This window comes from Martes martes (assembly GCF_963455335.1).
Source record: "Martes martes genome assembly, chromosome: X".
Classification (NCBI taxonomy): Eukaryota; Metazoa; Chordata; class Mammalia; order Carnivora; family Mustelidae; genus Martes; species Martes martes.
This window is the reverse complement of record NC_137897.1, coordinates 85,101,370-85,127,549: the sequence shown is the minus strand read 5'-3', so window position 1 is coordinate 85,127,549 and position 26,180 is coordinate 85,101,370. Positions and strand designations below refer to the sequence as shown.

General features: G+C 49.8%; 1 protein-coding gene across 1 annotated transcript; it reads right to left on the bottom strand.

Moving 5' to 3' along the window:
• Nucleotides 1–2,661: 2,661 nt before the first annotated feature.
• Nucleotides 2,662–7,353, bottom strand: RTL9 (retrotransposon Gag like 9; the record flags this gene model as incomplete). Its single annotated transcript, XM_080795776.1, has 2 exons — nt 2,662–2,778; nt 3,316–7,353. 2 exons carry the CDS (start codon nt 7,351–7,353, stop codon nt 2,662–2,664), a joined length of 4,155 nt encoding a protein of 1,384 aa, XP_080651902.1.
• Between the last annotated feature and the right edge of the window lie 18,827 nt (nt 7,354–26,180).

Sequence of the window (26,180 nt, the reverse complement as noted above, 5' to 3'; positions counted from 1 at the left end):
GTTTTTACTGCTCATGTGACTTTATTTTTACCCACGGGCCAGCAAGGCCTGGAGAAACTTGAAACACCAGTTTACAGCAGACAAAACTGTCTCAAGTACTTGGGCATATGATAGCCCAGCTCTATGCAGAGGCTGAGTGGCTCTTGAAACATTTCTAAATATAAGCTTTGGGGTGGGTAGAGGAGCAGGCATTGGGTTCTGGCAGTGTCTGATTGGGCTTCTTTTGTTCCATTTATCTCTAGTGACATTCGCTTAAAGAAGAGGGGAGGCAAAAGGGAAGGGGAGAAACACAGGGAGGAAAATAAAGAAAAGAATCAGGGGATTTCCAGTTAGAAAATAAACTAGTCTCAGGGATGAAAAGTATGGCCTAGGGACTGTAGTTAATAATATCATAATGATGTTGTACGGTGAGTCCACTCACTGTGATGAGTCCTGAGTAATGTACAGAATCACTGAATCGTTATGCCGTACACCCAAAAGTAATATAACACTGTACATCAACTATACTTCAATGATAAAATGTTCTTTAAAAAAGAATTGTTATTGTTCTCCATGTTCACGGCTATGAGAAAATTAGTTTGGGGATGCCTGGGCAGCTCATTCAGTTCAGTGGACAGCTCTTAATTTCGGCTCAGGTCACGATCTCAGGGTCATGAGGTCAAGCCCCACGTCAGGGTCTACGCTGGGCATGGAGCCTGCTTAAGATTCTGTCTCTCCCTTTCCTTCTGCCCCTCCCCTCCTTCTCTCTCCCTCTCTTAAAAAAAAAGTTTCAATTTTAAGACATTTTCTTTCCCACATACATTTTCCAGACACCAACTGTGATTCGGTACATTCATTTCTATTTCAGTAGAGAGTAAGCTTGACTGTGCTTTGCTGAGCTAAGAGCTGTGAGCCAACGGGACCAGAGAAGAGGGGAAAGCTCGTTCCCCTGAGGCCTGCTGCCTCCCCACCCTTGAATGTGGGTTTCCCAACTCATTGACCCCTCTTTTCTCCAGGGACAACAGCACTGGTGATTGACACATCCACAGGCAGCCCTGAGAGCCAGGTTCTTATCTATATGACCATGGGGCCACTAATTTGTCTGCCAATCTTTGTTTTTTCTGAGAATCATTTTCCTCTTCCTGGAATCAGACCCAATATTTAGGGTAATGGAGCAGCGAACTAGAGTCCTCAGAGAGTGTTTGGTGGCTGTCCTCTTTCCATCCCTGCTGCCCCAGCCCTTGCCCGAGTCAGCCAGCAAGTCGGTCACCTGTACTATTATGACAGGGGACTCAGAACTGCTCTCAACCGCTTCCCCTATTCTGCCTCCAAACTGTCGCCAAAGTAACTTTCTAAAATGTGTTTCTCATCATGCCACTCCTACTGTTTTTTTAAAGATTTTTGAGTAACCCAGTTACGTGAGCTATTATTAAATAAATAAATTAGGATCTGCTAGTATCAGAGTCCCCATTATCCCGATTTCTTGTCTTCATGGTCTTTACCATGATTTCAGTCTATCTTACTTATGGCTCTTCTTGCTCATCACTCCTTCCACTGGAATGGAGCTTTCATTCTGTCTGGGTTTTTATCTGCCTGTCCCTAAAACAGTGGCTGACACATGTAAGATAACCAATATCGATTGAATGAAGGACTCTGTAAATCAAATTCTGTCAGCCATGGTTTTTTCTCTTTTTTTCCAATAAATGAACTTTATTGACTTTTATGATTACAAATGTAATACATGCTTACTGCAGAGAATCTGGAAAGTACAGAGAAGTAGAAAGAGGAAAATAACCCACAATCCCACCACCTGAAGGCAAACACTGCTCATAGAATGTTCTAACTATCTATGCCTGTTTAAAGACCAAGAACTTTATCAAGAGTGCCGGTCACAAAGCACAATAGCCAAGGGGAGCAGGGGGCACTTAATTACTGAGGGAGCCACCAAGATCAGAGCTAACAATTTGACACCGAGGAACAAAACAGGGGCCATAGACAAAAGATCAAGAAGTCAGAAGTTGACAACACAAGAACAAGTTGGGTTATGATAAAAGTGTAGTGAGATGGTGCTTGTCAATTAGCCCAGTACCAGTCACATAATACATAATCAATACATGTTAGCCACTACTATGATTACTATTGTGGATCAAAACGAATGGTTTAAGATGGAGACTATAAACAGGGCGAGGGCCCTGGAGACCCATTTTAGGTACATGAGTTGAGGCATATGAAAAGAGTGGTTTAGGAGTGGGCATCACTCTCTTTACAGGCTCCCCTGCCCGGTGAAATAGGACCAGGTCTTCCTCACGTTTGCCTGATGACACATGGCAAGACACTCTAAGGTGTTTTGGAGGTGGGGCATGGTTTATCCTGCCTAGACTTTTCTCTCGACCAGGAATTAGGACTGGTCTTGACGGCAATAGGAGTTCAGAACCTCATACACCAAACACTCTCGAAGTCCACACTTCTGATTGTCAGGACAGGTCATAGGCATGTGGGGTAAAAGAGAAGGTCAAATCAGACATCATGGAGTTACGAGGGGGTGGGGGATTGTGCTTGGAGTGGGGAGGCTGAAGGAGGAAGGCCACAAGGTTTATGATGTAACTGAATGGAATGGGTCCAGGAACGAGTCCTCAAGTTAGCAGCGGAGTCAGACATCACAGGAGAAGATTCCAGAAAGCATTACTTGTTGGTGGAGGCCTTGTGATGGCCTGTGCTCTGTCGAAGGTGGTCATGCAGACCCTCTTGAGGGTCTCCATGCTCTTTCAGGTAGTAACAGCGTTTGGGAACATGCTGGTGCTGGGAGTGAGAAAAACAGACAGACAAAAACCAGCAGAGGTAAGAGCCACACTTACTATGATGCTAAGGGGGTTCTGCCTGGATAATGTCAGTAACTAAGCAGTTCAAGAAACTTGGCTAATGTACCACATGCACATAACGTGTGACTGAGGACTAGGCTGGCCAGATTCCCTAGTGACCTGGGTTCACAACACATATGCCTGTAGGTAGGACTCAGCTCCCCCCAAAGATGATGCCTCCCTTGGGATAATTGGAGAGTTGGGCCCCAGGTGGTTCCCTCACAATCAGAAGACTTAGACCTTTAGCCATCCCAGCCTCTCCCTGCCCCCAGGAACTTGGGCGGGGGCGTTGCTTCAAAGTGGTTAATATGCCCCCAATCACTGCATAGCCAGGCCACCGATGAAACTCCGGGTTGGGGGTTGTGGACTAGAAGCTCAATGCCTCCCACTTGCCTCTTCCTTATTCTACCCAAAGGAGCAGGGTGCATTCCCCATCACCCCCCACCCCTGTGCTTGAGTGTATTTCCCCCATCATTACCTCCTCAGTCTGCTGATAGGAGTTCAGTTCATTCTCCATTGCCTCCTCATTATTCCGCTTACAGGCTGACAGCAGAACCTGGCCGGAGCTGCCCGGGGAATCCTTCTCTTCAGCCAGCTGGCACTCGGTATACAGGGACCTGTCTATCAGCTCCTTTAGGCTGCCAGCCACCTTCAGGAAGATCCGGCCCATTTTGGTGGTAACAGCTTCTGAGAGTCCTTCCAGAAACCTGGTCCGTAGAATGGCATCAGACCAAGACAAATGTCGGGCCAGCAGCAGGAAGTCAGTGGCGTACTGCCTGACTGACTTCTGGCCCTGCTTAGGATGGCAAAGAACGGCACTGAGGATGTCTATCTCGGACAGGGAGTCATATAAGCCCTGTGATCTGCTCAGGAAAGATCTGTTTTCATCGGAGAGGGGGCTGCCTACCTCCATCTGCAAGATGGACCACCTCTCTGCTGCCCCCAGATGAAGGGACACCAGAAACGCCATTTTCTCAGAGTCATTCAAGAAGCCCTTCATTTGCTTCTCCTCATCGACCTCCATCTCCTCCTCCATAGAGCATGAGCCCCGGGCTGCCTCCTGCTCTTCTAAGAGGTAACAAAGTGCTGGGGTCAGCATGCCAAAGGATGGGACTTCCTGTGGTGGTGGCTTCCTTGTTTCGGCTGTTGTGGCAGTTGTGTGGGGTATGGACTTCGATCCAGACGCTGTGACATTGATGTGAGAGGCAGAGGTTTCTCCAGAATACATGGCTTTGATTTCCAGAGAGGACATCATTCCGGAGGCTGTGGCTGCCATCTGGGGTGTGGACAGGTCTCCCGGGACTGGGCCCCTGACTGGTGGCACGGACATCCCTCCAGGCGCTGTGGCTCTCAGAATTGGCGTGGACATCATTCCAGAACCTGAGGCTCTCATTGGCGGCGCAGGCATCCCTCCGGAAGTTGTGTATGTGGTTTGTGGCAAGGACGTAGATCCAGAACTCGTGACTCTTGTTTGGAGTGTGAACACTGTCCCAGAGGCCATGCTTTTCATTAGCGGCACAGACATGTCTCCAGAAGCCATGGCTGACATCAACGGCATGGGCATGGTTCCAGGGGCTGTGGCTCTCGTTGATGGCTTGGACATCCCTCCAGAGGCCATGGCTGTCATTTGTGCAGGGGCCATCTTTCCAGAGGCTGGACCTCTCAATATCTCTGCAGATACAGCTTCGGAGGCTGAAGGTCTCCTTAGTGGTACGGACATGATTCCAGAGACTGGGGCTCTTACCAGTGGTGGGGACATTACCCCAGAAACTGGAGCTCTCATCGATAGTGTGCACATGTCTCCGGAAGCTGCGGGCATTATTTGCGGTGCAGACATTGCTCCAGAGGCTGGGCTTCTCATCAGTGGCAAGGACACCCCTCCAGAGGCCGTGGCTATCATTTGAGGCATGGACATCGCTTCACAGGCTGTGGATCTCATCAGGGGTGTGGACATGGCTCCAGGGACTGGAGCCATCATTTGTGGCATGGGCATCATTCCAGGGGCTGAAGCTGTCATTTGTGGAGTAGACATTGCCCCATACACTGGGACTCTCAGAGGTGTGGCCATCTCTCCAGAAACTGGGGGTCTCATAAGTGGTGAGGACATCTCTCCAGAGGATGAAGCTCGGGTGAGCAGTGCAGACATCTCTCCAGGGTCTGGGGCTCTCATTAGTGGTGTGGGCAGCACCCCAGAGGCTGGGGCTCTCATTTTGGGTGTGGACATCATTTCTGAGGCTCGGGTTTGCATCTGCAGTGGGGAGACCCCTCCAGAGGTCATGGATTTCATGAAGGACATGGACATCCCTCCGGAGTCGTGGGTGCTCATTGGCTGACCAGGCATCTTTCCAGAGGCTGTGGCTCTCATTAATGCTGTAGGCATCGCTCCAGGGCCTGGGGCTCCCATTAGAGGCATGGCCATAGTTCCAGAAGCTGCAGCTGTCATTTGTGGTGTGGACATGTCTCCAGAGGCTGGGGCTCTCATTAGTGGTGTGGACATCCCCACAGAGGCGGTGTCTGTCATCTGCCGCATGGACCTAACTCCAGAAGCGGTGTCTCTCATTAGCATTGTGGGGATGTCTCCAGAAGCTGTGGTTGTCATTTGCTGCATGTACATTGCTTCTGAGGCTTTGGATGTCGTTAGTGGCTTGGACACTGTTCCCGAGGCCGTAGCTCTCATTTGTGGCAAGGACATCACTCCTGAGGCTGTGTCTCTCATTAGCAGTGGAGACATGGCTCCAGAGGCTTTGGCCGTCATCAGCGGGGTGGACATTGCTCCAGAGGCTGAGGCTCTCATTTGTGGCACAGCTGTCACTCCCGAGGCTGTGGCTCTTCTCTGTGGCATAGACCTGGCTCCAGAGACAGGGGCTCTCATTGGCAGTGTGGACATGGGTCCAGAGGCTGGGGCAGACAGTTGTAGCATGGACATTGTTTCAGAGGCTTGGACTGTCATTGGCTGTGTGGACATAGCCACAGAGGCTGGGGCTCTCCTTAGTGGCGTGGACATCATGGCAGAGGCTGGGGGTCTCATTCGCGGCGTGGACATTGCCCCACCAGCTGTGGCTTTTGTTAAGCCTGTAGACACCGCTCCAGAAGTTCTGGCCCTGGTTAACTGTGTGGACATCACTCTAGAGGCCGCGGTTGACATTTGCTCCGTGGACCTGGCTCCAGAGGTTGTGGCTGTCATCAGTGGGGCAGACATGGCTGGAGAGTCTGGGACAGTCTTTAGCAGTGTTGGCATATTGCCAGAGGCTAGAGTTTTCATTCGTGGTATGGACCTTGCTCTTGGGTCTGAGGCTCTCTTCGGTCCTGCAGACATCCCTCCAGTGGCTCCTGCTCTCATTGCTGGAGTAGACATGATTTGAGGGTCTAGATTTTGTGTTAATGGTGGGGGCATCACTCCAGAGTCTTGGGCTGACATCAGCTGGCTGGGCACCACTCCCGAAGTTAAGGCTGTCATGAGCAGTGGGGACAAGGCTTCAGTGTCTGGAGCTACCTTAGGCAATGTGGACACCTCTCCGGCATCTGGGACCGCCAGGACTGGTGCAGACATTGCTCCAGAACCTGGCGCTGACATTATCGGTGAAGACCCTACTCTGGGATCTGTGCCAGACATTAGCTGGGTGGAGATTTCCCCAGAGTCTTGGGTGCTCATTGGCTGGGTTGACGTTGTTTCTGAAGCGAGGGCTGACATTATCAGTGAGGATAAAGCTTCAGAGTCTGTGCCTGACATTAGCAGCGAAGATATCTCTCCAGAGGCCAGAGCAGTCATTAGGACTTTAGACATTGCTTCAGTGTCTTCGTCAGTAATTTGCAATGGTGACATTGCTTCAGAGCGTGGAGCTGGCATTGGCTGCTGTGTGGACATCACTCCAGGATTTATATCTGGCATTAGGAGTGGAGATATCTCTCCAGAATCTGGGGCCAGCATCAAGGGTGTGGACATCGCTTCAGAGGCTGGAGTGTTCATTATCGGTACGGACATTGCTCCAGAGGATGAAGCTGGCATCGCCAATGGTGATATCTCTGCAGAATGTGGTGTGGTCATTAGCGCTGTGGACATTGTTCCAAAGTCGGGAATTGTCATCAGCCCCGGGGACATTAATCCATAGTCTGAAGTGGACAGCAATGGGGAGAGTGTTCCAGAATCTGAGGCTGGCATGAGCAAGGGGGATAGCACTTCTGCATCAGAAGCTGGCATGAGCAATGGGGACAGTGCCCCGGAGTCCGAGGCTGGCATCAGTGGTGGGGACAGTGCTTCAGCGTTTGATGCTCCCATTAGAGGTGCAGACATGGTGTCAAACGCTGGGGATGTCATCAACTGTGCAGACATCCCTCCGGGGTCTGACGCTGATGTGGAGACTGTAGGCTGTACTTGAGACTGTAAGATCTGGACCTCTGCTCTGGTCTCTATTATTGGTCCAGACAAGGTCGTCCCCCTGTTCTGGGGCTCGACATTTTCCTCCCTCAGCATTCTGTTGAATCGGAGTGAGCTTACAGGTATTGACATGTCAGCCATGGCCACAAGATCAAGATCATGTAGAGAGAGTCCCTAAAGTGATGAGATCAAGGAGTCGTGCTGAAGCCCAAATGGCAAGAAAATCTGTAAACAGGAAACAAGTTTGGTAGTCAAAGCCAGTATCAAAAAGATTGGGAGATAGACCAATGACTCGCAACGGGGACCTTTTCTGCGCGTTGCCAGATACGTGGCACCAGAGATGGGCCTATCAAGTTAAAGGAGCTGTGCGACCGCAAACGGACTTAAAGCTGGAGCAAAGATCTCTTCCATCCCTATTCGAGTGCCCAGAGCCCAGCACAGCACAGCCTCTCCATTTCCTTTTTTCTTTAAGATTTTATTTATTTTTTCGACAGAGAGAGATCACAAGTAGGAAGAGAGGCCGGCAGAGAGAGAGAGGAGGAAGCAAGCTCCCTTCCAAGGAGAGAGCCCGAAGCGGGTCTCGATCTTAGGACCCTGGGATCACGACCTAAGCCAAAGGCAGAGGCTTTAATCCTCTGAGCCACCCAGGCGCCCCAGCCTCTCCGTTTCTAAACGCTATAAATGCCAGCTAGCTCCGGAGCCAGGAGCCTCGGTGTCCCAGAACAAATGAAGCGGCAGCGCCACCTTGTGGGAAACTGTGAGAAGTGCAGTCTCCCTCTCCCACCAGAGCACTCACAGCCAAGGCCCTGGGGGACCTGCAGGAGAAAGCTTTTTGCCCCGGGGGTGATCATTAATTCTTAGGGCTCATTGAGTCCTGCCCAGGGGGTTAATCCCCATTTTGCTACTCTGATGGTCCTGAAGGTCCCTCTCAGGAAAAAGCAAGGAAAAAGCAAAAAGCATTTATCTGATCCATGAGCTGAAAATCCTGTTTAATATCACAGCAATTTGTAAACCAAAAATCCTGTCTATTATCATTTTTATTACTGACAAACGCAGCAACCACTACGACTACCATGGGTTGCTCACTTAGTGTGTTCCAGGCACTACACTTAGGCAACTGCACACAAACTCCAAACTGTCTAGAAGGTACAGGGATTTGCAAGCGTTATCCCGTTTGAATCTTTCACCCTGTGTGATAGTATTTTTTTAATTAATTTATTTATTTTAATAAACATATAATGTATTTTTATCCCCAGGGGTACAGGTCTGTGAATCGCCAGGTTTACACATTTCACAGCACTCACCATAGTGTGTGATAGTATCATTACTCCCATTTTCCAGCTTTCTCAGATTAGCCAGGGTTTGGGGCTAAATAGGGTCACGGTGACAATAAAAACTGTATGGTCCTTATGATCACCCCTTCTTCGGTGTTGTCTAGACTTTGGCATCCCTAATGCTGCATTAAGTTTCCGTTCTGACATCACTTGAATAGGCTACAGCACGTACAGATTTCAACTTTCTCCGATGACACACAGGTGGGCAATCCCAGAGTTTCACCCCTCCTCCAGTCCGCCCCCATAAGCAGCCCCAGGAGGGGCTTCTTGGCACATAGCTTGGAAAGCAACACGCACATTACGCAATGTTGACGCACCCCCGCAGCCTGCCCATGCCACAAACGGAACACTTGCTTATTTGGGACAATGTCACAAAAGTCATCAATCTCGTGGCATTGTGCCTCCATAATGATAACGAGAATACTAGCAACAGAAATACCAACAGTGAACATTTCCTAAGCATGCGCTGACTGGCAAGCACCCTGCTAGGCACTTTACACGCATCATCTCATTTGGTCCCCACAACGTCGCTAAGAGATTTCAGCACTCCATCTTCATCAGCGAGGTAACTAAGGCCCAGAGAAGTTTAATAACTTGCCTGCTGTCACACAGATTGCTGGGTACCTTCAATGCCAGAGCCCCCTACTATGGCATAATGTGCTATCTCACTGTGCTAGAATGAGCCACCTTGTCTGCCTTTTCTCCCTCTTAGTCACATCACCAACACAACCCCCACCACCCACCACCCCCACCACCAATCTCCAGCCTGGACAGCCCCAGAAAGGGCCATAGGAAGAAAAATATTAGCCTCCCATTGGCACCTTGGTTGCCCTAATAATTGGCACAAGGGGAAAGATGAGTCAAAAGAGCATTCATAGATGTCCACTTCCCATCTTCAGAAAAATCCCTGAACATGCTACAGTTCCCCACCAGGCAAAACCCAGAAAGATCTTACCTTGCTAGTTAGGGAGAAGAGAGTATGTCCTCTGCGCCCCTGGCTCTTTGGGTCTGGCCAATTTACTTATGCCCCATGCCCAGCCAGTTCATTAAAGTAAGACCCAGTACCAGCAGCTGTTCTCTGCAATCTCCCTTAGCTATCCCCTGCCACGCCCCCCTCCTGCCCGCCAGCCAGCCAGCCAGCCTGCCCGCCCACCCGCCCCACTGCTCCTGACTTGCTAGTGCTTGCTCTGTCTCTCTGGTCCCAGATTCCTGCCTCTATATAGGCTCTGACATTTGCCTCTGGCCGCCTTTCATTTGACAGCCCTCCAGAAGCTCCTCTTTAGCACTTGGCCTATGCAACTCCACCCCTCTTCCCCCTCACCCCCAATAGTTGCGCCAGCCCCCTCTGCCCGCCTCTGGCTGTCCCAGAGAAAAGAGGAGATTCAAGCAATTCCAGAGATGAGACAGAAATGAGACATATCCTCTGCAGCTGAGCAGACCCAGGAGTCTGGGGAGCCAGGCTGCGATGTGGAAGTATGGGCAGAGAGGGAGGTGTTGGGGGGGGAGGTAAGGGGAACTGGGGCTGGAGGCTGAGTGCAATGATCAGGAGAGTTCCGAGGGTATTGGGTGCAGGGAAACCAGGATTTAAGAGGATGGGCCGTGGGTGCTATTAATAGAGGCCTGCCACGGTAATAATAAAAAGCCAACTTGCCCCCGTGACAGATACCCGGAGGGAAATCTGACAACCCGTGTCCCCACCATGGGGCTAGAATTTGATGGCCAAGGCTCTGGAGTGTGTGGCCAGCCAGCATGAAAAGCACGCCAGTCCCGAGTCTACCAGGTGAGGGTTTGCTCACAGAGGCAGTCTCCCACCTGCTTTCCACAACTGGAGCACAAGGTCAAGGTCGAACTAGCAGAAAGGTTTCCCAGAGCCCTCAAAATTTCTGAATCATGATCCTTTTAATCACCAGAGTCAGGGCAGAATTGGTCCCTGAGCCCCCCCACAAGGCAAAGCCTTCAGGTAAAGTTCAAGTAGCCCAGGTAGATAGGGACGCAGAGTCTGAGGGTTGGTGGCAGGAGGCATTCAGGTTATTTGTAAACCTTTCCATGCTCACCATTAGCCACCAACACTACCCAGACAGTCCGGCTAAGCTAAGCACACCTACGGGGCAGGCGCTGATGCTTAGAGAAATTGCTACCGAGTCCCAGAGCTAGTCAATGACAAAGCTCCGACTGGGGGCCTGGGTCGATGAGGACCCCCAAATCATTTCCTCTCTTTGGAATCAGACAAGTGGCTGGAAAGGCTCCAAGCATTCGACTCACTGCCACCTTCCTCCTCCCACCCCCACCAGTGGCTGACTTATGGTGATAATAATCATAATAGTAATAGTAATAGTAATACCACCAACTGACTTTGATTGAGCTCGTCCCACATGCCAAGAAGTGGGCTGAGGGCTTTACATTCTCTCGTTTGACCCCGTAAGCTCGGTCCTATTAATTCTTATGTTACAAAGAAGAAAACTGAGCCCCAGTGGGGGAATTGCCATGACCACAAGCACACAGCTCCGTTGGGCCCCAGAGCTCCTCCCTTTCCCCTAAACCAAAAGATACTCCCAGGAAAGCCGACAACAGCAACAACTATGCACCTCACCAGGAAAGCAAGCATTTACTGTGCCAGGCCCTGTGCCAAGCCCTTTATGTACAGGGTCTCGTTTGTTACTCATAACAACTCTATGAGGTTGATATGATCATCACCTTCATTTCCAGATGAGGAACCAGAGGCACAGAGAGGTTAACTAGCTTTCCCAAGGTCACACAGCTAGAAAGCATGGTTGTTTAGGATCATAAAATTTTGGCAATGACCTCAAATGCCGGTGTTAAAACACACTTCATTGAATTGTTAAACAAATTGTGGTGGATCTGTGGCAGCCATTGAAACTGGTGAGCTGATTTTTATAAGATAACTACCTATATTTTTGCACTGAAAAAAATACGGTCTGGAAGGACACAGAACAAAACGTTAACAGTGACCGTACTTGAGTGGTGGGATTAAAGGGGATTTTTACTTGTCTTTTTCTTATCTGTGTTTTCTTGTTTGTCTATAATGGACCCATATTACTGGTGTTCTAGGGGAAAAAAATGTTTTCTTTTGCAAAAAGGTGTGTTCCCCTGGGGTTCTATGTCTAGCCCTCTCTCCTGCTCTCTCGACGGGCTCTCTCTAGGGATTCCCAACATCTCCCCGACCCAAGCAACCTTTCTCTCCCAACACACTTAAAGCTTCCACTACTTGGCTCCTCAGTCAGCAGTGACCTCTGAGAAATACCTCCAATGGCTTGCATTTCTTCTGTATTTTGTTCTGCTCTGTTTTGTTTTGAAAAGCAATTTCTCATTTGTCCAACTTTTATTTCTACCTGATAATTATACAAATAATCAAGGAATAAAAACTGGAAATCCTACACGCAGATAAAGCGAGTCCCGATCCTACCCCACCCCCTATCCCCTCAAGTCCCATTCCTCTGTCTGTTCACAGTTGGGTGTGTCTCCTTCCAAACTTTTTCTAGCTGCAATGGCATTCAGAGTTCATATCATGCAATTGCTTGCAAAACCCAGTGTGTGCAAAGAGCTACAGTTGGAAAACCATTCTGGCACTGGCCACTCCAGGATTCCAAGTTCTGGTCTGAGGTGACTGTTCGTCATCGACCTCCTTCGAAGGAGGCTTGAGAGAGACACGGCCCTCACTGCACGCTCTGTCCATTTGGGGCACGGACTCGCATTTTATTAATGCCAGTGTCTCTCTGAACACAGAGAGGGGAGGCCTTCTAAGGCAGGAAAAACCCAGAAGTTGCTTCTTAGCATCTCTGAGGTTCCTCACGTCCTGCCCAGTCTGCACTGATCAATACAGCTAGGAGGTGTCTTGCTCCTGCCGCCTCACAAAAGGTAATTGAGTTTGGGGGATTGCATGGCTAGCTGCTCGGGGAAATAAGAATAAACAAGAGACGGTTCAATATGTCAACAAACAGCTTTCCAGCTCTTGAAAATAAACCTTTCCCTAGATTCTCAACAATATGCTCTCCCCCAGCCCCAGCAAACAGGCGCCCGGATAACTGAAAATAGACCACCTCGGGATTAAGAAATACCTGGTTGACTTCAGAGTCTTTTGCCTTCCCTGGTCAATTAGGGAGGAAGAAACCCTCCTCGCCCCGCCTTGCTCCCCAATAGCCCTGACACTTGAAATGCCCACCCGGCTCTTTATAAATAGAGGAGTGGGAGGGGGGTGGAAATAGCCAGCATTTACGGAACGCTCACCCCGCCAGGCAGTGTGTTAAGCACTTTGCATACATTACATTATTTCTTGCCCCATAAACCAATGAAGTGGGTTTTTTTACCCCCTCCCCCTTTTATAAATCAGCTAAGGAACTGAAGTAGAGAGAAAATAAAATCAAGTAACTTACCTTGGCTCTCACAGCGGAGAGAGTGAAGCTGTGCTTGTCACTCGGGTCTGTCTGACTCAGCTGGTGCTCTTAACTCACGGGAGAGTCACAACACTGTCTTCAAGTCTGTGAAGGGCTGTCATATGGAAGAGAGGGTAGGTGTGTTCTGGGTAGCTCCAAAAAGAAGGATTTGACTGTTAGTTGGGAATTACGCTTTCATTGCATGTGCGGCAAATTCCCCAAACAACATGTATATGCATGTCCAACTCTATAGGGGAAATTATAAGAAGAGCAAACGGAACTGCCGTCTTGAAGGGTCTGTGGAATTGGAGAGAACAGGAGGGATACCGGAGGACTGCAAATGGGCAGCGTCCCAATTTTCTTCAATAAAAAAACTAGAGACCGGTATACTGTAAACTCCAGAGCTGTAAGCTTGATGTCAACCCTCGGAGAGATTCTGCTGCAGATTATGGAGCAGGTAATTTATAAGCACTTAGGGCATAAGTGCTCATAGGACATACCCAGAGCAGCTTCTCAGACTCGCAGTCCTTGCAAAGCAAAGAACTGGAGGACAGACTGTGGGCTGCCGGATTTTTATTTTTTATTTCCAAGGAAAGACATTAAGAATGAAAACCAAACAACCCTAAGTTATCATTTCAGAAAAAAAATAGCAAGGGCTTACTTTAAACATCAAAAGAGAAGGCAGTGCTCTCAGAATAAAGGACAGTCGTTGAAATAAAATAGATTTCACTTTACGAAATGCGGACTACATAGTCCTCAGGCTTTCTCTTTGCACAGAAGGCTGCTGCAATTTTCCTGGAAGGCGGGCAGTTTTCCAGGGACCTGCTTTAGGGACTCAGAGCTAAAATATCAACACAGGTAAGATCAGATACCTATATGACAGAAAGTCTCTCTGGCCAGAAGAGGGAAGAGCAGAGTTTGACCTTAGCCTAGGCGAGGACACTACCGTTAGATAAAGAAAGCGTGCGCAGGAACAAACGTGAGAGAAATAAAAGCTGCCAAGCACAGATTCAAGCCCAGCTGAGACGAGTATTAGCCAATACATCTGACCTATGCCACCCCTTGGACGACGCAGCCCTCATGTCTGATATGTGCCTGATGCCATTAAGCCCTTGGACCACAAACCAGTTTCCGACTGAAGGCTCTCCAAGCCACTTTCAGACTGTAACTTGTCTTCCCGAGGCAGAGTTCCTAAAGGTGGATCAATTCAAAACCGGTTCAATACCATTACCAGAGTGGGGTTCTTTGCACAGCGACCCAGAAGGAGGTCAGCATTTTTATCAATGGCGTCAATAAGGGCGCGAATGGAAATCTTACACAATTATTGGAGGGCTGAGAAGACCCGCCACGAGCAGCCTAAGAAGTTAGGTTTACATTTTAAATGTTGTGGTTTACAATCCATCTCTCCGTATTCGGTCATTTTCTCTCCTGTGCTCTGTTGCGCATGCACTAAGTTCTTGCAATTTGTGCTCCTCGTGGAAAATGCTTAGTGAACACATGTTAGCTGGGCGCTCCATAGCTTGCAGAGCAGATAGGGTCCTCTCTTTCCTGTCAGTTGACATTGACCTTGTTCCTGAAGGTGAGGGCAGTGCAGTATACTTGACCTTGTTCCCATACTTTCCCAAACTGCGTCTCTCCAAGTGTGGTCGGGACCCTCTGTGTTAGCCGCCCCCTAAGAGGACTGTTACAATGGAGATGCAGATTTGGGGGGCGGGGGGAGTTGAAGGGCAGAAGGGGGGAGGCGCATTCCACTTTCCCACAGACTTGGTAGGTCTGGAGTAAAGCCAAGGAATCTGCATTTTGACCCAAGCGATTCTGCCTGACGCACCCTAGAGTTTTAGAACCATTGGCTTAGAGGCGTCGTGCAGCCTGATTTTTCCATCCGACAAGCCTGGGCTTAGACCCCAGCATTTAATGACTCCGCCTCAGTTTCCTTGTCTGTAAAGCAGGGAGAGTAACAGCACCTACCTCACAGGCTCTTGGAATGTTTTAAACAACAAAACATGTGTCAAGTGTCTGGCACTTAGGTGAGGCTCAGTGATCTCTCCTGGTCCTGTTTTATTCGTGGGCCCTGCGTCTCTGTGTTCGGCTTCCACTCCAGGTGCCAACTGTTCCCTCTTTCTAGGGCTCGTATTCAAACTCCCCAAGCGCCAGACTCTCATTGGCCCAAACTTCGTCACCACTGTGCTTGTCGGGCAAAGTTCTCATCCTGAGGTCCCTCATAGGCTGCTTGCCAGCCTATAGAGTGACTGCTCTTGGATCAGATGCCCTCTCCTGGCTCAATCAGCTATTGCCAGGGGGAAGCCGGGTCACGTGGTACCGAACATAGCCACCTATTCATAAGAAACTGCTACTTCCCCCAGCTAGGGTCTGTGGATGGAAACTCCTTAGAAGGGGCCCGTGGGTGTGACAGGAATTCTGAGGCTTAGCCCGTCCAGTACACCTAGGCTTCTCATTTATTCAGCCTGCCAAAGGAACGAAGCGTTCAAGTTCACTGAAGTCTCTCTTGAATTCCGACTTTTCCTCTCCAACAGGCCAGGAATGCCAGTCTTCAAAAAACAACGAGACCATAGGCAAGGGGGAAAACAGCTACCACCACCACTGCCACCGCCACCACAACAACCACACTAACCCTAAAATGAGACTGTCTGTTTCTAGAAGACGTCTTTCAGTTCTCAAAGCACTTTCGTTGTCTATTTCTTCATTGCACAGCTTGCAAACTGGCGGTCCCAGGCAGGATCCAGACTGCTGGCAGAATTTATTTGACCCGTACAATGTTTCTGAACATTGTATAATTAGTTGCCAACATTGAAAAGTCAGGACACTTCCTGTAAAGAGTGGTACCCACCCAGCTATCTTGGTTAGAACCCCAGCTCTGCCTCGTATCAGCTTCGGGACCCTGGGCGAATGATTTGACCTCTCTGAGCCTTGGGATGATAACAATAATGTCCGTCTCATAGGGTTAAGTGTCTAACTAAATGAGTTTAGGCATATAAACTACTTAGAACAATACCTGGGCGTGGCAAGTGGTAAATATTTGTTTCTTTTTTAAAAAGACTTTATTTGAGAGAGAGGGCACTTGAGCAGGAGGGGAGAGGGGCAGAAGAAGAGGGAGAAGCAGTCTCCCATGAACAGGGAGCCCAATGCGTGGCTCGAACCCAGGACCATGAGATCATGACCTGAGTCAAAGGCAGATAGACACTTAACCGACTGAGCCACCCAGGCACCCATTTGTTTCTTTCATTCATCTACAGTGACTTGCCCGCCTTTCTAACAATCACAAGATTCCAAAAATAGAAATTTTATGGCAAGTTTTTTTGGTGGCAAAGTGGGGCCCAAATCGACAGGCTATTCACTTATCCCAGTTATAAATATTAATGTATTTGGGCACAAGAGACTGCCTCAGATCCCACTAGGGGTGTTTTTTAATAGAAATGTACCCTAGCATTTTCCTTAATCCCAAATTCCTGAACTTTAAAAGAGACCTAGCTGCAAGGGTTTCAGACAAGGTACCTATGCCATTATTTGTTGGTATACCTACTTGACAGATGAGAAAAATGGAGCTACTAAGCATTAAACAACCAGCCAAAAATCCCACAGCTTGGAGGCAGAAATGATACCGACCCTTAAGCATAAAGCCCACAGTGCCTAGTATGCATGTTGAGGCAGGATGCTAGTGCCTACTTGGAAGGTCCCCCAAAGAACCGGAGAATGCCACCATTTACCAAGAGTGGGAAGCCTGGCCCAGAGTAGCATTCTTCTGAATCTTTGCATTAATCTCTACTATACACCGTTGCATTAGGGTTAGGATGGGGATTGTCATTATTTGCATTTTACAGAGGCGGGAGCTGGGTCCAGAGAAGAGAAGTGACTTCCCCAAAGTCACACAGCAAAAGTCAGGTGAGCTGGTACTAAACACTAACTTCTGTGCTTTATCTTCTTCGACCTGCGAGGCAGGTCCAAGAAAGACAGGTGCTGAACTTTCTACCCTATTGTCTGCAGATCATCCTAAAATTCTTGACAGACCTGATGAAAGGAATGAGACAGTCTCTTTGGGTGGGGACCTCATTCTTCCCAGTACCATTGGCAACAATGTATAGACGATGCCGCCTGCTAGGAAGCCAGAGATGGGAGATTTCCCAAATCCCAAGAAAGTCACAGAACCCCTACTATTTGCTCTTTTCTGTTGATTTTTAAGAAGCCAAAGACTGAAGGTAATGAAAAATCTACTGGAAAGGGAATTCCACCAGTTATGAAGCATTACCTTAAAGAGACCTTTGCCCACTTATCAGTTCCCTCGTTTGAAATGCAGAAAATAGAGCGTTGCTATTTTATATTGTTAGCGCATCAGAGTTCTGGGAATGAAAGCAGCATCCCCGGGACCTCTTGCCAGCCCCCTGCCTCAGCACAGACAAGCCTTCTGACACTGCCACCAACTCAAACAAGTTGGAAAAGAGAAAGCTAGGCCGTGCCCCAGGTGACCTCGTGCCTCTCCTAAGCTCATGGCTGGAGTTCCTCCTCCCCCCAACAAATCCGCACTTTGATCACACACCCACAGCGACCCAGATCTTTGAATTCAGCAATTCTTTTTCAGGTTTCAGCAAGGCATTGGCAGCCTGAGCTATTTTGGGACACTTTCTCTGCTGTGGATGCCACTTTCGGAATACGCCAGGAACATGTTAAGGACCTGGAGCTCGCAGTCCTGGACCCATTTTCGGGCTCGCTCACTCTCTCTTTTTCTCCGGGCTGATCGTGCAGAGGACAGACGCTCTTGCCAACCTAATCCCGAGAGCCTGACTACCTGGCCCGGCCACAGGCTCCAAGAGGCATTGTAGCTGCCAGCACCCTCACGGTAAGGGGACACAGAGGCACCAGGCAGCCTAGAGAGACAGATGTCCTAGGGGGGTGGTCTGCATGTGCGTATGGACTGAAGAGCCAAGGGCTGGAGGGGGGTTGGAGAACGACAAGATTTTGCAAGCATCTTCTGCTTCCAATCATCACCTCCTAATCTGATGCAAGTGACTCGGCAGGCATTCAGGAGCCTGTGGTCTCCATTTTCCTGCCCTAAAATCCTCTGCACCTGTAAGTACCGGGGCTCACTGCCGCTCACGCTGGCTTTCAGGGAGGGGGTGAGGGGAGGCAGGGCCTTGGGGAAGGTCATCCAAATCTGATTCAGGTGTGGACAGGCCCGTGGCATTGGAAGAATTCCTGACAACCTCCCCCCACTCCCGGCCCCGAACTGCTTCTTTAGTTGGGAGAATGAAAATGCCTCTTTGTTCTTTCCTGAGCCCCCGGCATACCAGAAACTTCACCCATCCTTCCTTCGGGGTCTCCTGTTCATCGGTGTTGTACACACCTAATTTCTCTTGTTGGACTTAATGGAAGAAGCACACCCCGGGCATTTGAATTTGAATTTCTTAAATGCCACCACAGCTACGACTGTGGGCGCAGCCCCTGCTGGCTTCTCCATCTTTTATGCAGCAATTTGCTAAAATAGTGAAAGATGTGGTAAGCGAAAGGGCATAAATGAAAATTTAGAAACTCTTGCATGGTGAAAAGGAGGAGCAGTGTGGTGCAGCGCTGTTAAAAAGGCTGCCACAATGGGGAGGCTCCATCCTCTGCGGTGAAATGGTCCCTTTCACTGCCTTCCTATTTTAATGGAAAGAGGCCAAAATCGCCCACAGGCTCCCCAAGAAAGGAGCATTTCTGATGCTTTTATTTACCACTTTCCTGAGAGGCTGGACTGTCTCTGACCAGCCTGTCAGTCCTGAAGCAGCTCCACAGGGGGGACATTCAGCCCCTCTTTGGGGGGACCACTGAAGTTGCCTCAAAATGGTCCAAGATAACAAAGGCAGGCCCTGTTACCCGATTCCGCCCCCACCCACCCCCCCGCCAACGCCAAAACTCAATCATCCTTTGGGTACAGAATTCATCTGGAGGTGAGGTGAGGAGCGTCTCTGATAGGAAGTCATTTGGAAAATGAGCCATGAACCTTGCTAGGCACAGTGTCCTTCAGCCATGAAGAAGGAGAGGACAGACCAGGGATCTTGCCCTGTTATTTCCACATGGCACCATCGAAGGAACACTGTGTTTAGCATAAGATACTTAAAAGCATAAGATGTTCATTAGACCAAGACTGGCTACCTTCAATTTCTCAGACCGTTAATTTTGGCACTGGAGGAATTAAAACAGGAAATTCACCTTGTGTCTGGTGGAGACTAAATGAGTTATCAGGCTCTACAAGTGAACTGGCCTCAGGAGGAATTTGGTTTTGCTTTGATTGCTGCCTGTTTGTGTGGTCTTTGGTAACTCAGGGAGTTTCTCTGCCTTCCTCCTTCCGAAAAGCTCTGAGAAAAAGATGCTTGGATCATGGAAGTTAATGATCTGGGAGACTTTTGTCAAAGCCTTGAGTGCGGAGGGAGGAGGAGTTCGCCCTATGTGATGGATTCTGAGTTTAACCAAAATAATCCAGGCTCTGGCTTGGCAGTAACCTGAATTTTATGTCTGCCTTATGGCATTCCAGGAGTATTAAGAACGTTCCCTTGCCCTTCCAAATCTCTCCCCATCCACTCCCAAGGGCTTGAAAATTCTTAAGTACATAATTCCTTTGACTCGGGGCTTTGGCATCAGTTAACATGCCAACCTCTTGGGGAGGGTCAACCTGTTAAGCTTCACCTGGATGCATCCCATCCTGACAGCAGCTTCGGATAGAAGGAAGAAGAGAGACGAGGAACAGGAGATCACTGTAGGTACAAAGATGAGTCCCAGCACTGGGATCTAAAAACAGGACCCTGGCCAAGACCAAAAGTACCAAGAAGCTCATGTAGAAGGAAAAACAAAAACAAAAACAAACAAACAAAAATGAAATTTCTATTCTCGCTACAGTGGAGCGCAAGGCAATTGACAGAGGCAGAGACTCAGGACTTGGGTAATAAGACAAAGACTCACTTCATGAAACTGGGGTACAGGGAGGAGGGAGAATCTCACATACTGAGCCACTGAACTCGGGCCCTCTAAATGGTGAAAAGACCTCAGCACAAAAAATCAAACAGATTGCATACCCATCTAGATGGCTGTCCCTCAACCTTGGTGCTTCTCCAGCCCAGGAAGGTGGCCCTATGGAGGGTGGCACACAGGGACTTAGGCTTTGAGACTCTGTTCCCACCCTTTCTTTCCCCTGGGACCAGAGCTGAATTCATACCTCTGGGGATTCACGATCGGTAACAGTGACCCACCTTGTTCACCAAAAGCTGTAAGGCATCCCCCTCTTCCCACATCCTTCCTAGGGCTTAGTGGACAGGGTTTTGACTGGTTTTAAATCCTGGCTCTGCCACTTGCTAGCTGTGCAGCCTGGGGCAAGTCATGTAACCTATCTGAGCCTCGTCTGTAAAATGGGTACAATAGTAATAAGATCTAGCAGAGAGTGCTCAAATGAGCTGATGCCAATAGAGCCCAGCACAGTGCCTTGTACAGAGCAAGTACTTAACAAAAACCAATAGTGGCTAAGATCGCCGGCTCTCTACTGTATGCACCATCATCTGAGAGGATAGAACAGGAGATGGTCTTGCGCAAGGCAGGTCTAACATGGCTAGATTTTCGGGAAGGCTCACCATTTCCTTAAAGAAGCCCTCTGTTCCTTTTCCTCCAAGTCACACAAGGTATGAGTGTCCCCAAGCCTTTCCTCCCACCAGTTCTGCCTCTACTCCATTCCCCAGCTAACTAGATGGCATCTCTGCCAAGCATTCATGAAACCCTTCCCCGGGCTTCCTCTAGCCACACCATCCAAGCACTGCTACCCACTCCTTAGCGGTGCAAGAGACTCCTTTCTGGGAGGACGGGGTCTGGAAGGCTGTAGGTCCCAAACCACTAACAAAAAGGAAAAGGGTCCCACCTAAAACTCTGTCTGGTTCCTGGGAAGCTCAGTGCAGCTGGAGCATGGAGAAATACCGAGCCCTCCGCCACTTCTCCGACCCTCCCTTCTCTCCCCGCCCCCCGCCTCCCTCGGGACACTCCCTTGTCTGGGCTCCAGGGTGCTCCAGCTTCAAGAAGCTTTCCTTCACTTCCTCTCTCTCTTCTCCCTCCCCACCCTCTCCCAAGGATACAGAATCCACTCTTTTGCAAGGGGTGTGGTGGCAGAAAGAGCTTTGCTTTCTGTGCAAGCATGCCCTCAGCGTGCTCTCTGCATTCTAGTCCTCCCAGCTTCTCCTCTTGGCTGGGGGTGGGGGTGGGGGTGGGGGTGAGGAAGGGGAGGACGGACCCCGAGGCATGCCTGTGGCACCTCTAGGATCGGAAGGCAGACCTCCATCCTCTCGAAGATAAAGCTACTATCTCCATAGAGATAGAGTCTCTGGGTCTGGGGCTCATCTCTGGAATGGACAGGTTTAAAAAGCTCCTCATGGACCACACCTGAAGAAAGAGTAGCTCCCTCTTGTGGAAGGGGGGCAGGAGGCAGGGAGGGCAAAGTCACAGGACTCAGATGCCTAGAACTCTCCCCAGCCTATAGGACTCTCTCTGGGAGAACACGTTAACTGCCTTCTGAGTCCTGGACCTTCTCTGGCTGCATCACAAGTACCCCCGAGCAGGGTCTGCACACCTAAATCACCCCGAGGTGCCAAATGGACAGAGAGTCTTTCTCTTGAGGTGTTTGGAGCTGGCTGGGGCTATAAATAGTAATAACACCTATCTCGTGGTGGTGTTCGTGTGGAATTAGGAGTTATCTCATACATCTCGAACCATGCAAACAACCACTATTATTGTTACTATAAATATTATATACATGCAGAAACAGGGTCTGTGATCCTCATGAAGAATAAATGAGTTCATGCGTGTAAAGTGTTTAGAACCATTATTGGCGTGGTCCCAGGGATTCAACAGAGAGATCTGTAGATGTCTTCAGGGTTTCAGGGGAGGCCAAGGCCAGTCTGGAGATATCGTTCTGGGGGAAGAGTTGGTCATTGGTCATGCAGAGGCTCAGAAAGGAGATGGTAGTTTGGGGTCTCCTACAAATTCGGAGTGTGACTAAAACTCTCATGCCTAACTTGTTGTTCTAGATTTGCAGGATTATGGGATTTGGTTATGGGGCCTGCCAGGTCTAATTAAAGTTTTAGGACTCCTAGGAGACAGGCTGTGGTTCAAGCAGCCGAGATCTTTAAGAAGACCTCGTGAATGTCCTCCCGGCTCCTTGGTGCTGAAGACTCAGTTGTTTGCACTGAATCTTCCCGAGGTCATTGGACAGCTGTGGAATCTGTCTGTTCTGTCCCAAATGCCCAGGTGTCCCAAATGCTCCCCACCCCCTACCCACCCCCGTCGAGAATTCAAAAGTTGAGATAACCGTCCTTTCCTTGGCTCACGGCCCCTGTGTGGAAATGAGTTCTGTACACGGAGCACCTCCCTTTGCCCTGGAAAATGGCCACTGCTCCTGACGGGAAGGGAGGAGGTTTCTGGAACGAGCTGGAAAGAAAAGCATCTTCTCACCCGGGCTGGTGTCCCCCACCAAAGGTTCACCCGGCTCTGTCCCCAGCCCTTGCCCTGGAGGAGTAAACGGGAGAAGAGACACTCCGTCTGGTCCTATGGCGCCAACCAATGCCTCTTGGATCATGGTGGCTTCTCTGCCTCCATCTCCCACCCGCTTCCTGCAGGACATGTCTGTGTGCAGGTCCTGCTGGCATTCATGTCCCAGCCAAACTCGTCACCTGCCTCCACTCATCATTCTCCCACTGATAGTCTGTGTTCCCTGTCTTGGTTAACCATCTCACCACAGACCCAAGCCGCCACCTCAGGATCGTTGTCACCGTCTCTGTCTCCTTGGCCTTCCATGACACCCAGCCTGTGGTTTCTCCATGTGGACACGTCCCTGGAATGGTCCCTCTTCTCTGTTCTCACTGCCGCAGTCCTGGTCCAGAGCACTTGCCACCTCTTCCTCTGGGAAGAGGATGAGACCATCCTTGAGATGGCCTCCCAATGGGTCTACCAGATTTGGGCTTCTCTCCCTTCCTGAAAGGGTTGTCTTCCTGGGCTGTCACTCCTCTGCCTTACTAAAAACTTCCGATGGCTCCCTATGGCTCGCAGAACAAAATGCAAAACTCTCTGCTTGGACAACAAGGCCATGGATTAAGCTGATCCCAGCCCCCTTTCCCACTCGTTGCCACTGCTGCCAACTGCGCCCCCCACACCAGTTGTCCCGCCCTCTGGAACACGAATATTCGCACAGATAATGTTCCCTCTGCCTGGGATGTTTTGCCCCACCCTCCACTGCTCCTCCTGGAAAAACCTTCCATCCCTTTGGAACCAGCTCCAACATCCTTCACTTGTGACTTCTTCTTCACTTCCCCAGATACTGGGTCACAGTGCCCCCAGGCACCCATTGGACTACGAGTTCTGTGTCTCGGTCCATCCTACTATATGGAAAGATCCCCAAATGCTGCCAGGGACCATACTGGGTTCCCTTTTGGACTCTCAGTATTCCCCCATGCTTGGATACATTAAGCTGTTTGTTTTCTCATTTTTAAGTTGCGGCTAAAAATAGTAGTTGCTATTTCCTGGAGCTAGAAGGATTAAATGAGATAGTATATTTCATATTTGTGCAGGTAACGATACGAAGATGTTGGTGAAAAGAAAGAATAGTTAGCATCCATTCAGCAATCCTTAGGGGCTAGACACCGTCCTAAACTCTTTGCATAGATGAGTCAGCTAAATAAATGTGTTGATCCATGGAAACTGATGGATTGGTTGGGTGTATGTGTGGGTATCCATGGGTATGACAAACATCGTATGGATGACATATATCATAACCCGTGTGCTCCACACTGTGCCTGACACTTAGTGGGGACTCTGGTTTTTCCTTTCTTTCCCCATCTTTCTATCCTTCCTCATTAGCCCCCATCACCCCCCACCCAGGGCTGCGGTAGGAGAAAGATGAGTATAGAAGTTGTTAATCTCTTTGAGGACAGGGGCCATGCTGTAGCCTGTCTGAGGCCCCTGTAAGTGCTGGCATGGTCGTGGACACACGTAGCAGGCTCTAAATTAGCTCTCAAGCTGGGCTCGGCAGAGACAGTCCCAGTTTTCAGCAATTGCTGAAGCAGGTATTAGAGCCACGGCTGGCAGGTTCTCCGGAGTACCAGGGGAGTGGACGGGGTTCCAGATGCAGCTCTCCCCCCAACCAGCCCGATGACCCAGTGCAAATCACTCTGCTTGCCTGCGCCCCGGGTCCTCACCTGTAAAACGCTGCCCCTCGGGGCTGGCTGAGGGTGCACAGCATGACAGCTGCGGAAGCTCTCTGCCAGAAGGCTGTGCAGAAGTGCGGTGTTGCTAATTTCAAGTGCTGGGGCTTCACTTGGTAGGAAACATTCCGGAAGTGGGGGTGGAGGGAGAGCGCAGGGGCCTGCATATCCAGGACATATGGGGGCCTATATTTGTTGTCCTCCTGCTTAGCAGCATTAGTGATTCAAGCTGGTGCTGCCTGCGGAACACTCTGTCCTTCGGGATCCTCAGGGACAGGAGAGATCGCAGAGCAGGGAGGCTGAAGCCAGCGCACAATACTTTGAAAAATAGAGTGATCGGAATGAGGCGCCACGCACACAGGTTCATAGGCACACGTTCACACTCCTGACGGCCCCCAACGCTGCCTCGCGACAGCAGCTGGAGCTAATTACAGACGGACAGACAGCTCCTTCTCCAGCTTTTTTTCTCGTAACTCTCAAGCAACCCCCCACCCCCAGCGCCAGCCCCTGGGGATTGCCTGAGCTCTAAGAAGGGGTGTCACTGGCATCATGGTTAACCGCCTAGAAAGAACATGGGCGGTAAAGGGGTGTAGGAGGCCACCATGTGGCTCCCCATCTTGTGGGGGTGGGTGGGAAGCAGGGACTGAGGTGGGGGGTAGAGCTGGCTGGGATACAGATGCAGCTTTGTGTTAACAGATGTGCTGTCCTGGCAAGAGAGAGCCCAGGCACTCAGCTCCTCCCTTCTCCTTCATCCGAATCCACCCAGGGATCCCCTCTTAACCCTTCTCCCTCTTAAATCCTCAACTTCCTCTTCAAAGTCTGTATGTGGCAGAAAGCTCAACAAAAGCCTGAATGGATGGAGGAATACATGAAGCCTCCTCGAACCCATACGCCTCCGAGGCCCCATTCCTACCTTACAGACCACGATGACCCTGAGAGCCCTTTCCTCTGCTTTTATTTCCATATACTCCCCTCGGACAGTTTCAACTCTCCCCTATATGCTTCTGATCTTCATATCTCTCTTTCCATCCCAGACCTCGCCAGCTGCCTGAACATCCCTCACACTCCTCAAACCCAACGTGACCCACATTAAAATTCGTCAGCAATAACGTCCCAGGGAAGGTTTCTAGCAGTGAGTTCTAGTCTGCTGAGGGGGGTCGGGGGGAGAAGGACTTGCTGTGTGCCCCTTAACAGGCTAGGGACAATGAGCATGTTAGCACAGTCATGGGGCAGACTCCTGACCCCAGGGCCTGTCTTCATGCCAGGATACCAAAGTCCTTCCCTTCACCCTTATAATAGTCACCTCCCACCCATAGGAAAAGTGCAATTGGGAACGTGGGTGGCTAACTGCCCAATCTGGGCTTCTAAGATCCCGGTTGCCATTCCTCTTCATTCTGGAAACCTGTCCTAGGCTCACCATGACCCTGTCACCCCACCCCAACCCCTGCCCGAACCAAGATTGGTGGAAACTGGGGATTTCATTCCCTCAGAGCAGCACTGCAGGGAAGACCTAGAATGTTTACTGAGAGTCCACACTAGAATTCTTTCCTCGCCTTGGCAAGGATAAGAGCAAATAAAGGCCCCCCTTTCCTTCAGGCCCTCCTGCATTTGGACAGCAGCCAAGTGAATGGGTTACAAACACAGTGGCCTTTGGTTCCTAACAGCCTCAGGGCCTGTGAAGGCAGGATCCAAATGTCTTCCTTCATTCCCAGAGCGGGGGTAGGGGGAGTGGGGGGGTCCCGAGTACCATACACGAGGACAAATGCAAGGTGTCATTATACCACTGTGTCATGGCCACATGTAGGCATTTTCAGGTTTTTAAAGCAGAGTGAAAACTTTAGCAATTCAGTCTGATGCACAAGATGTGAAGTGATTTATTTAAAGCACTCATGTATAATGGCAAAACGTTTGTTTGTTCGGTCAGCGCATATACTTTAAGCATCTCAAAGAGCCGTAATCCATGGTTTCTGCTTTCAGAAACAGCCTTTATTCTAGATCAGGGGAGAAACACTACAGGCAAGGGT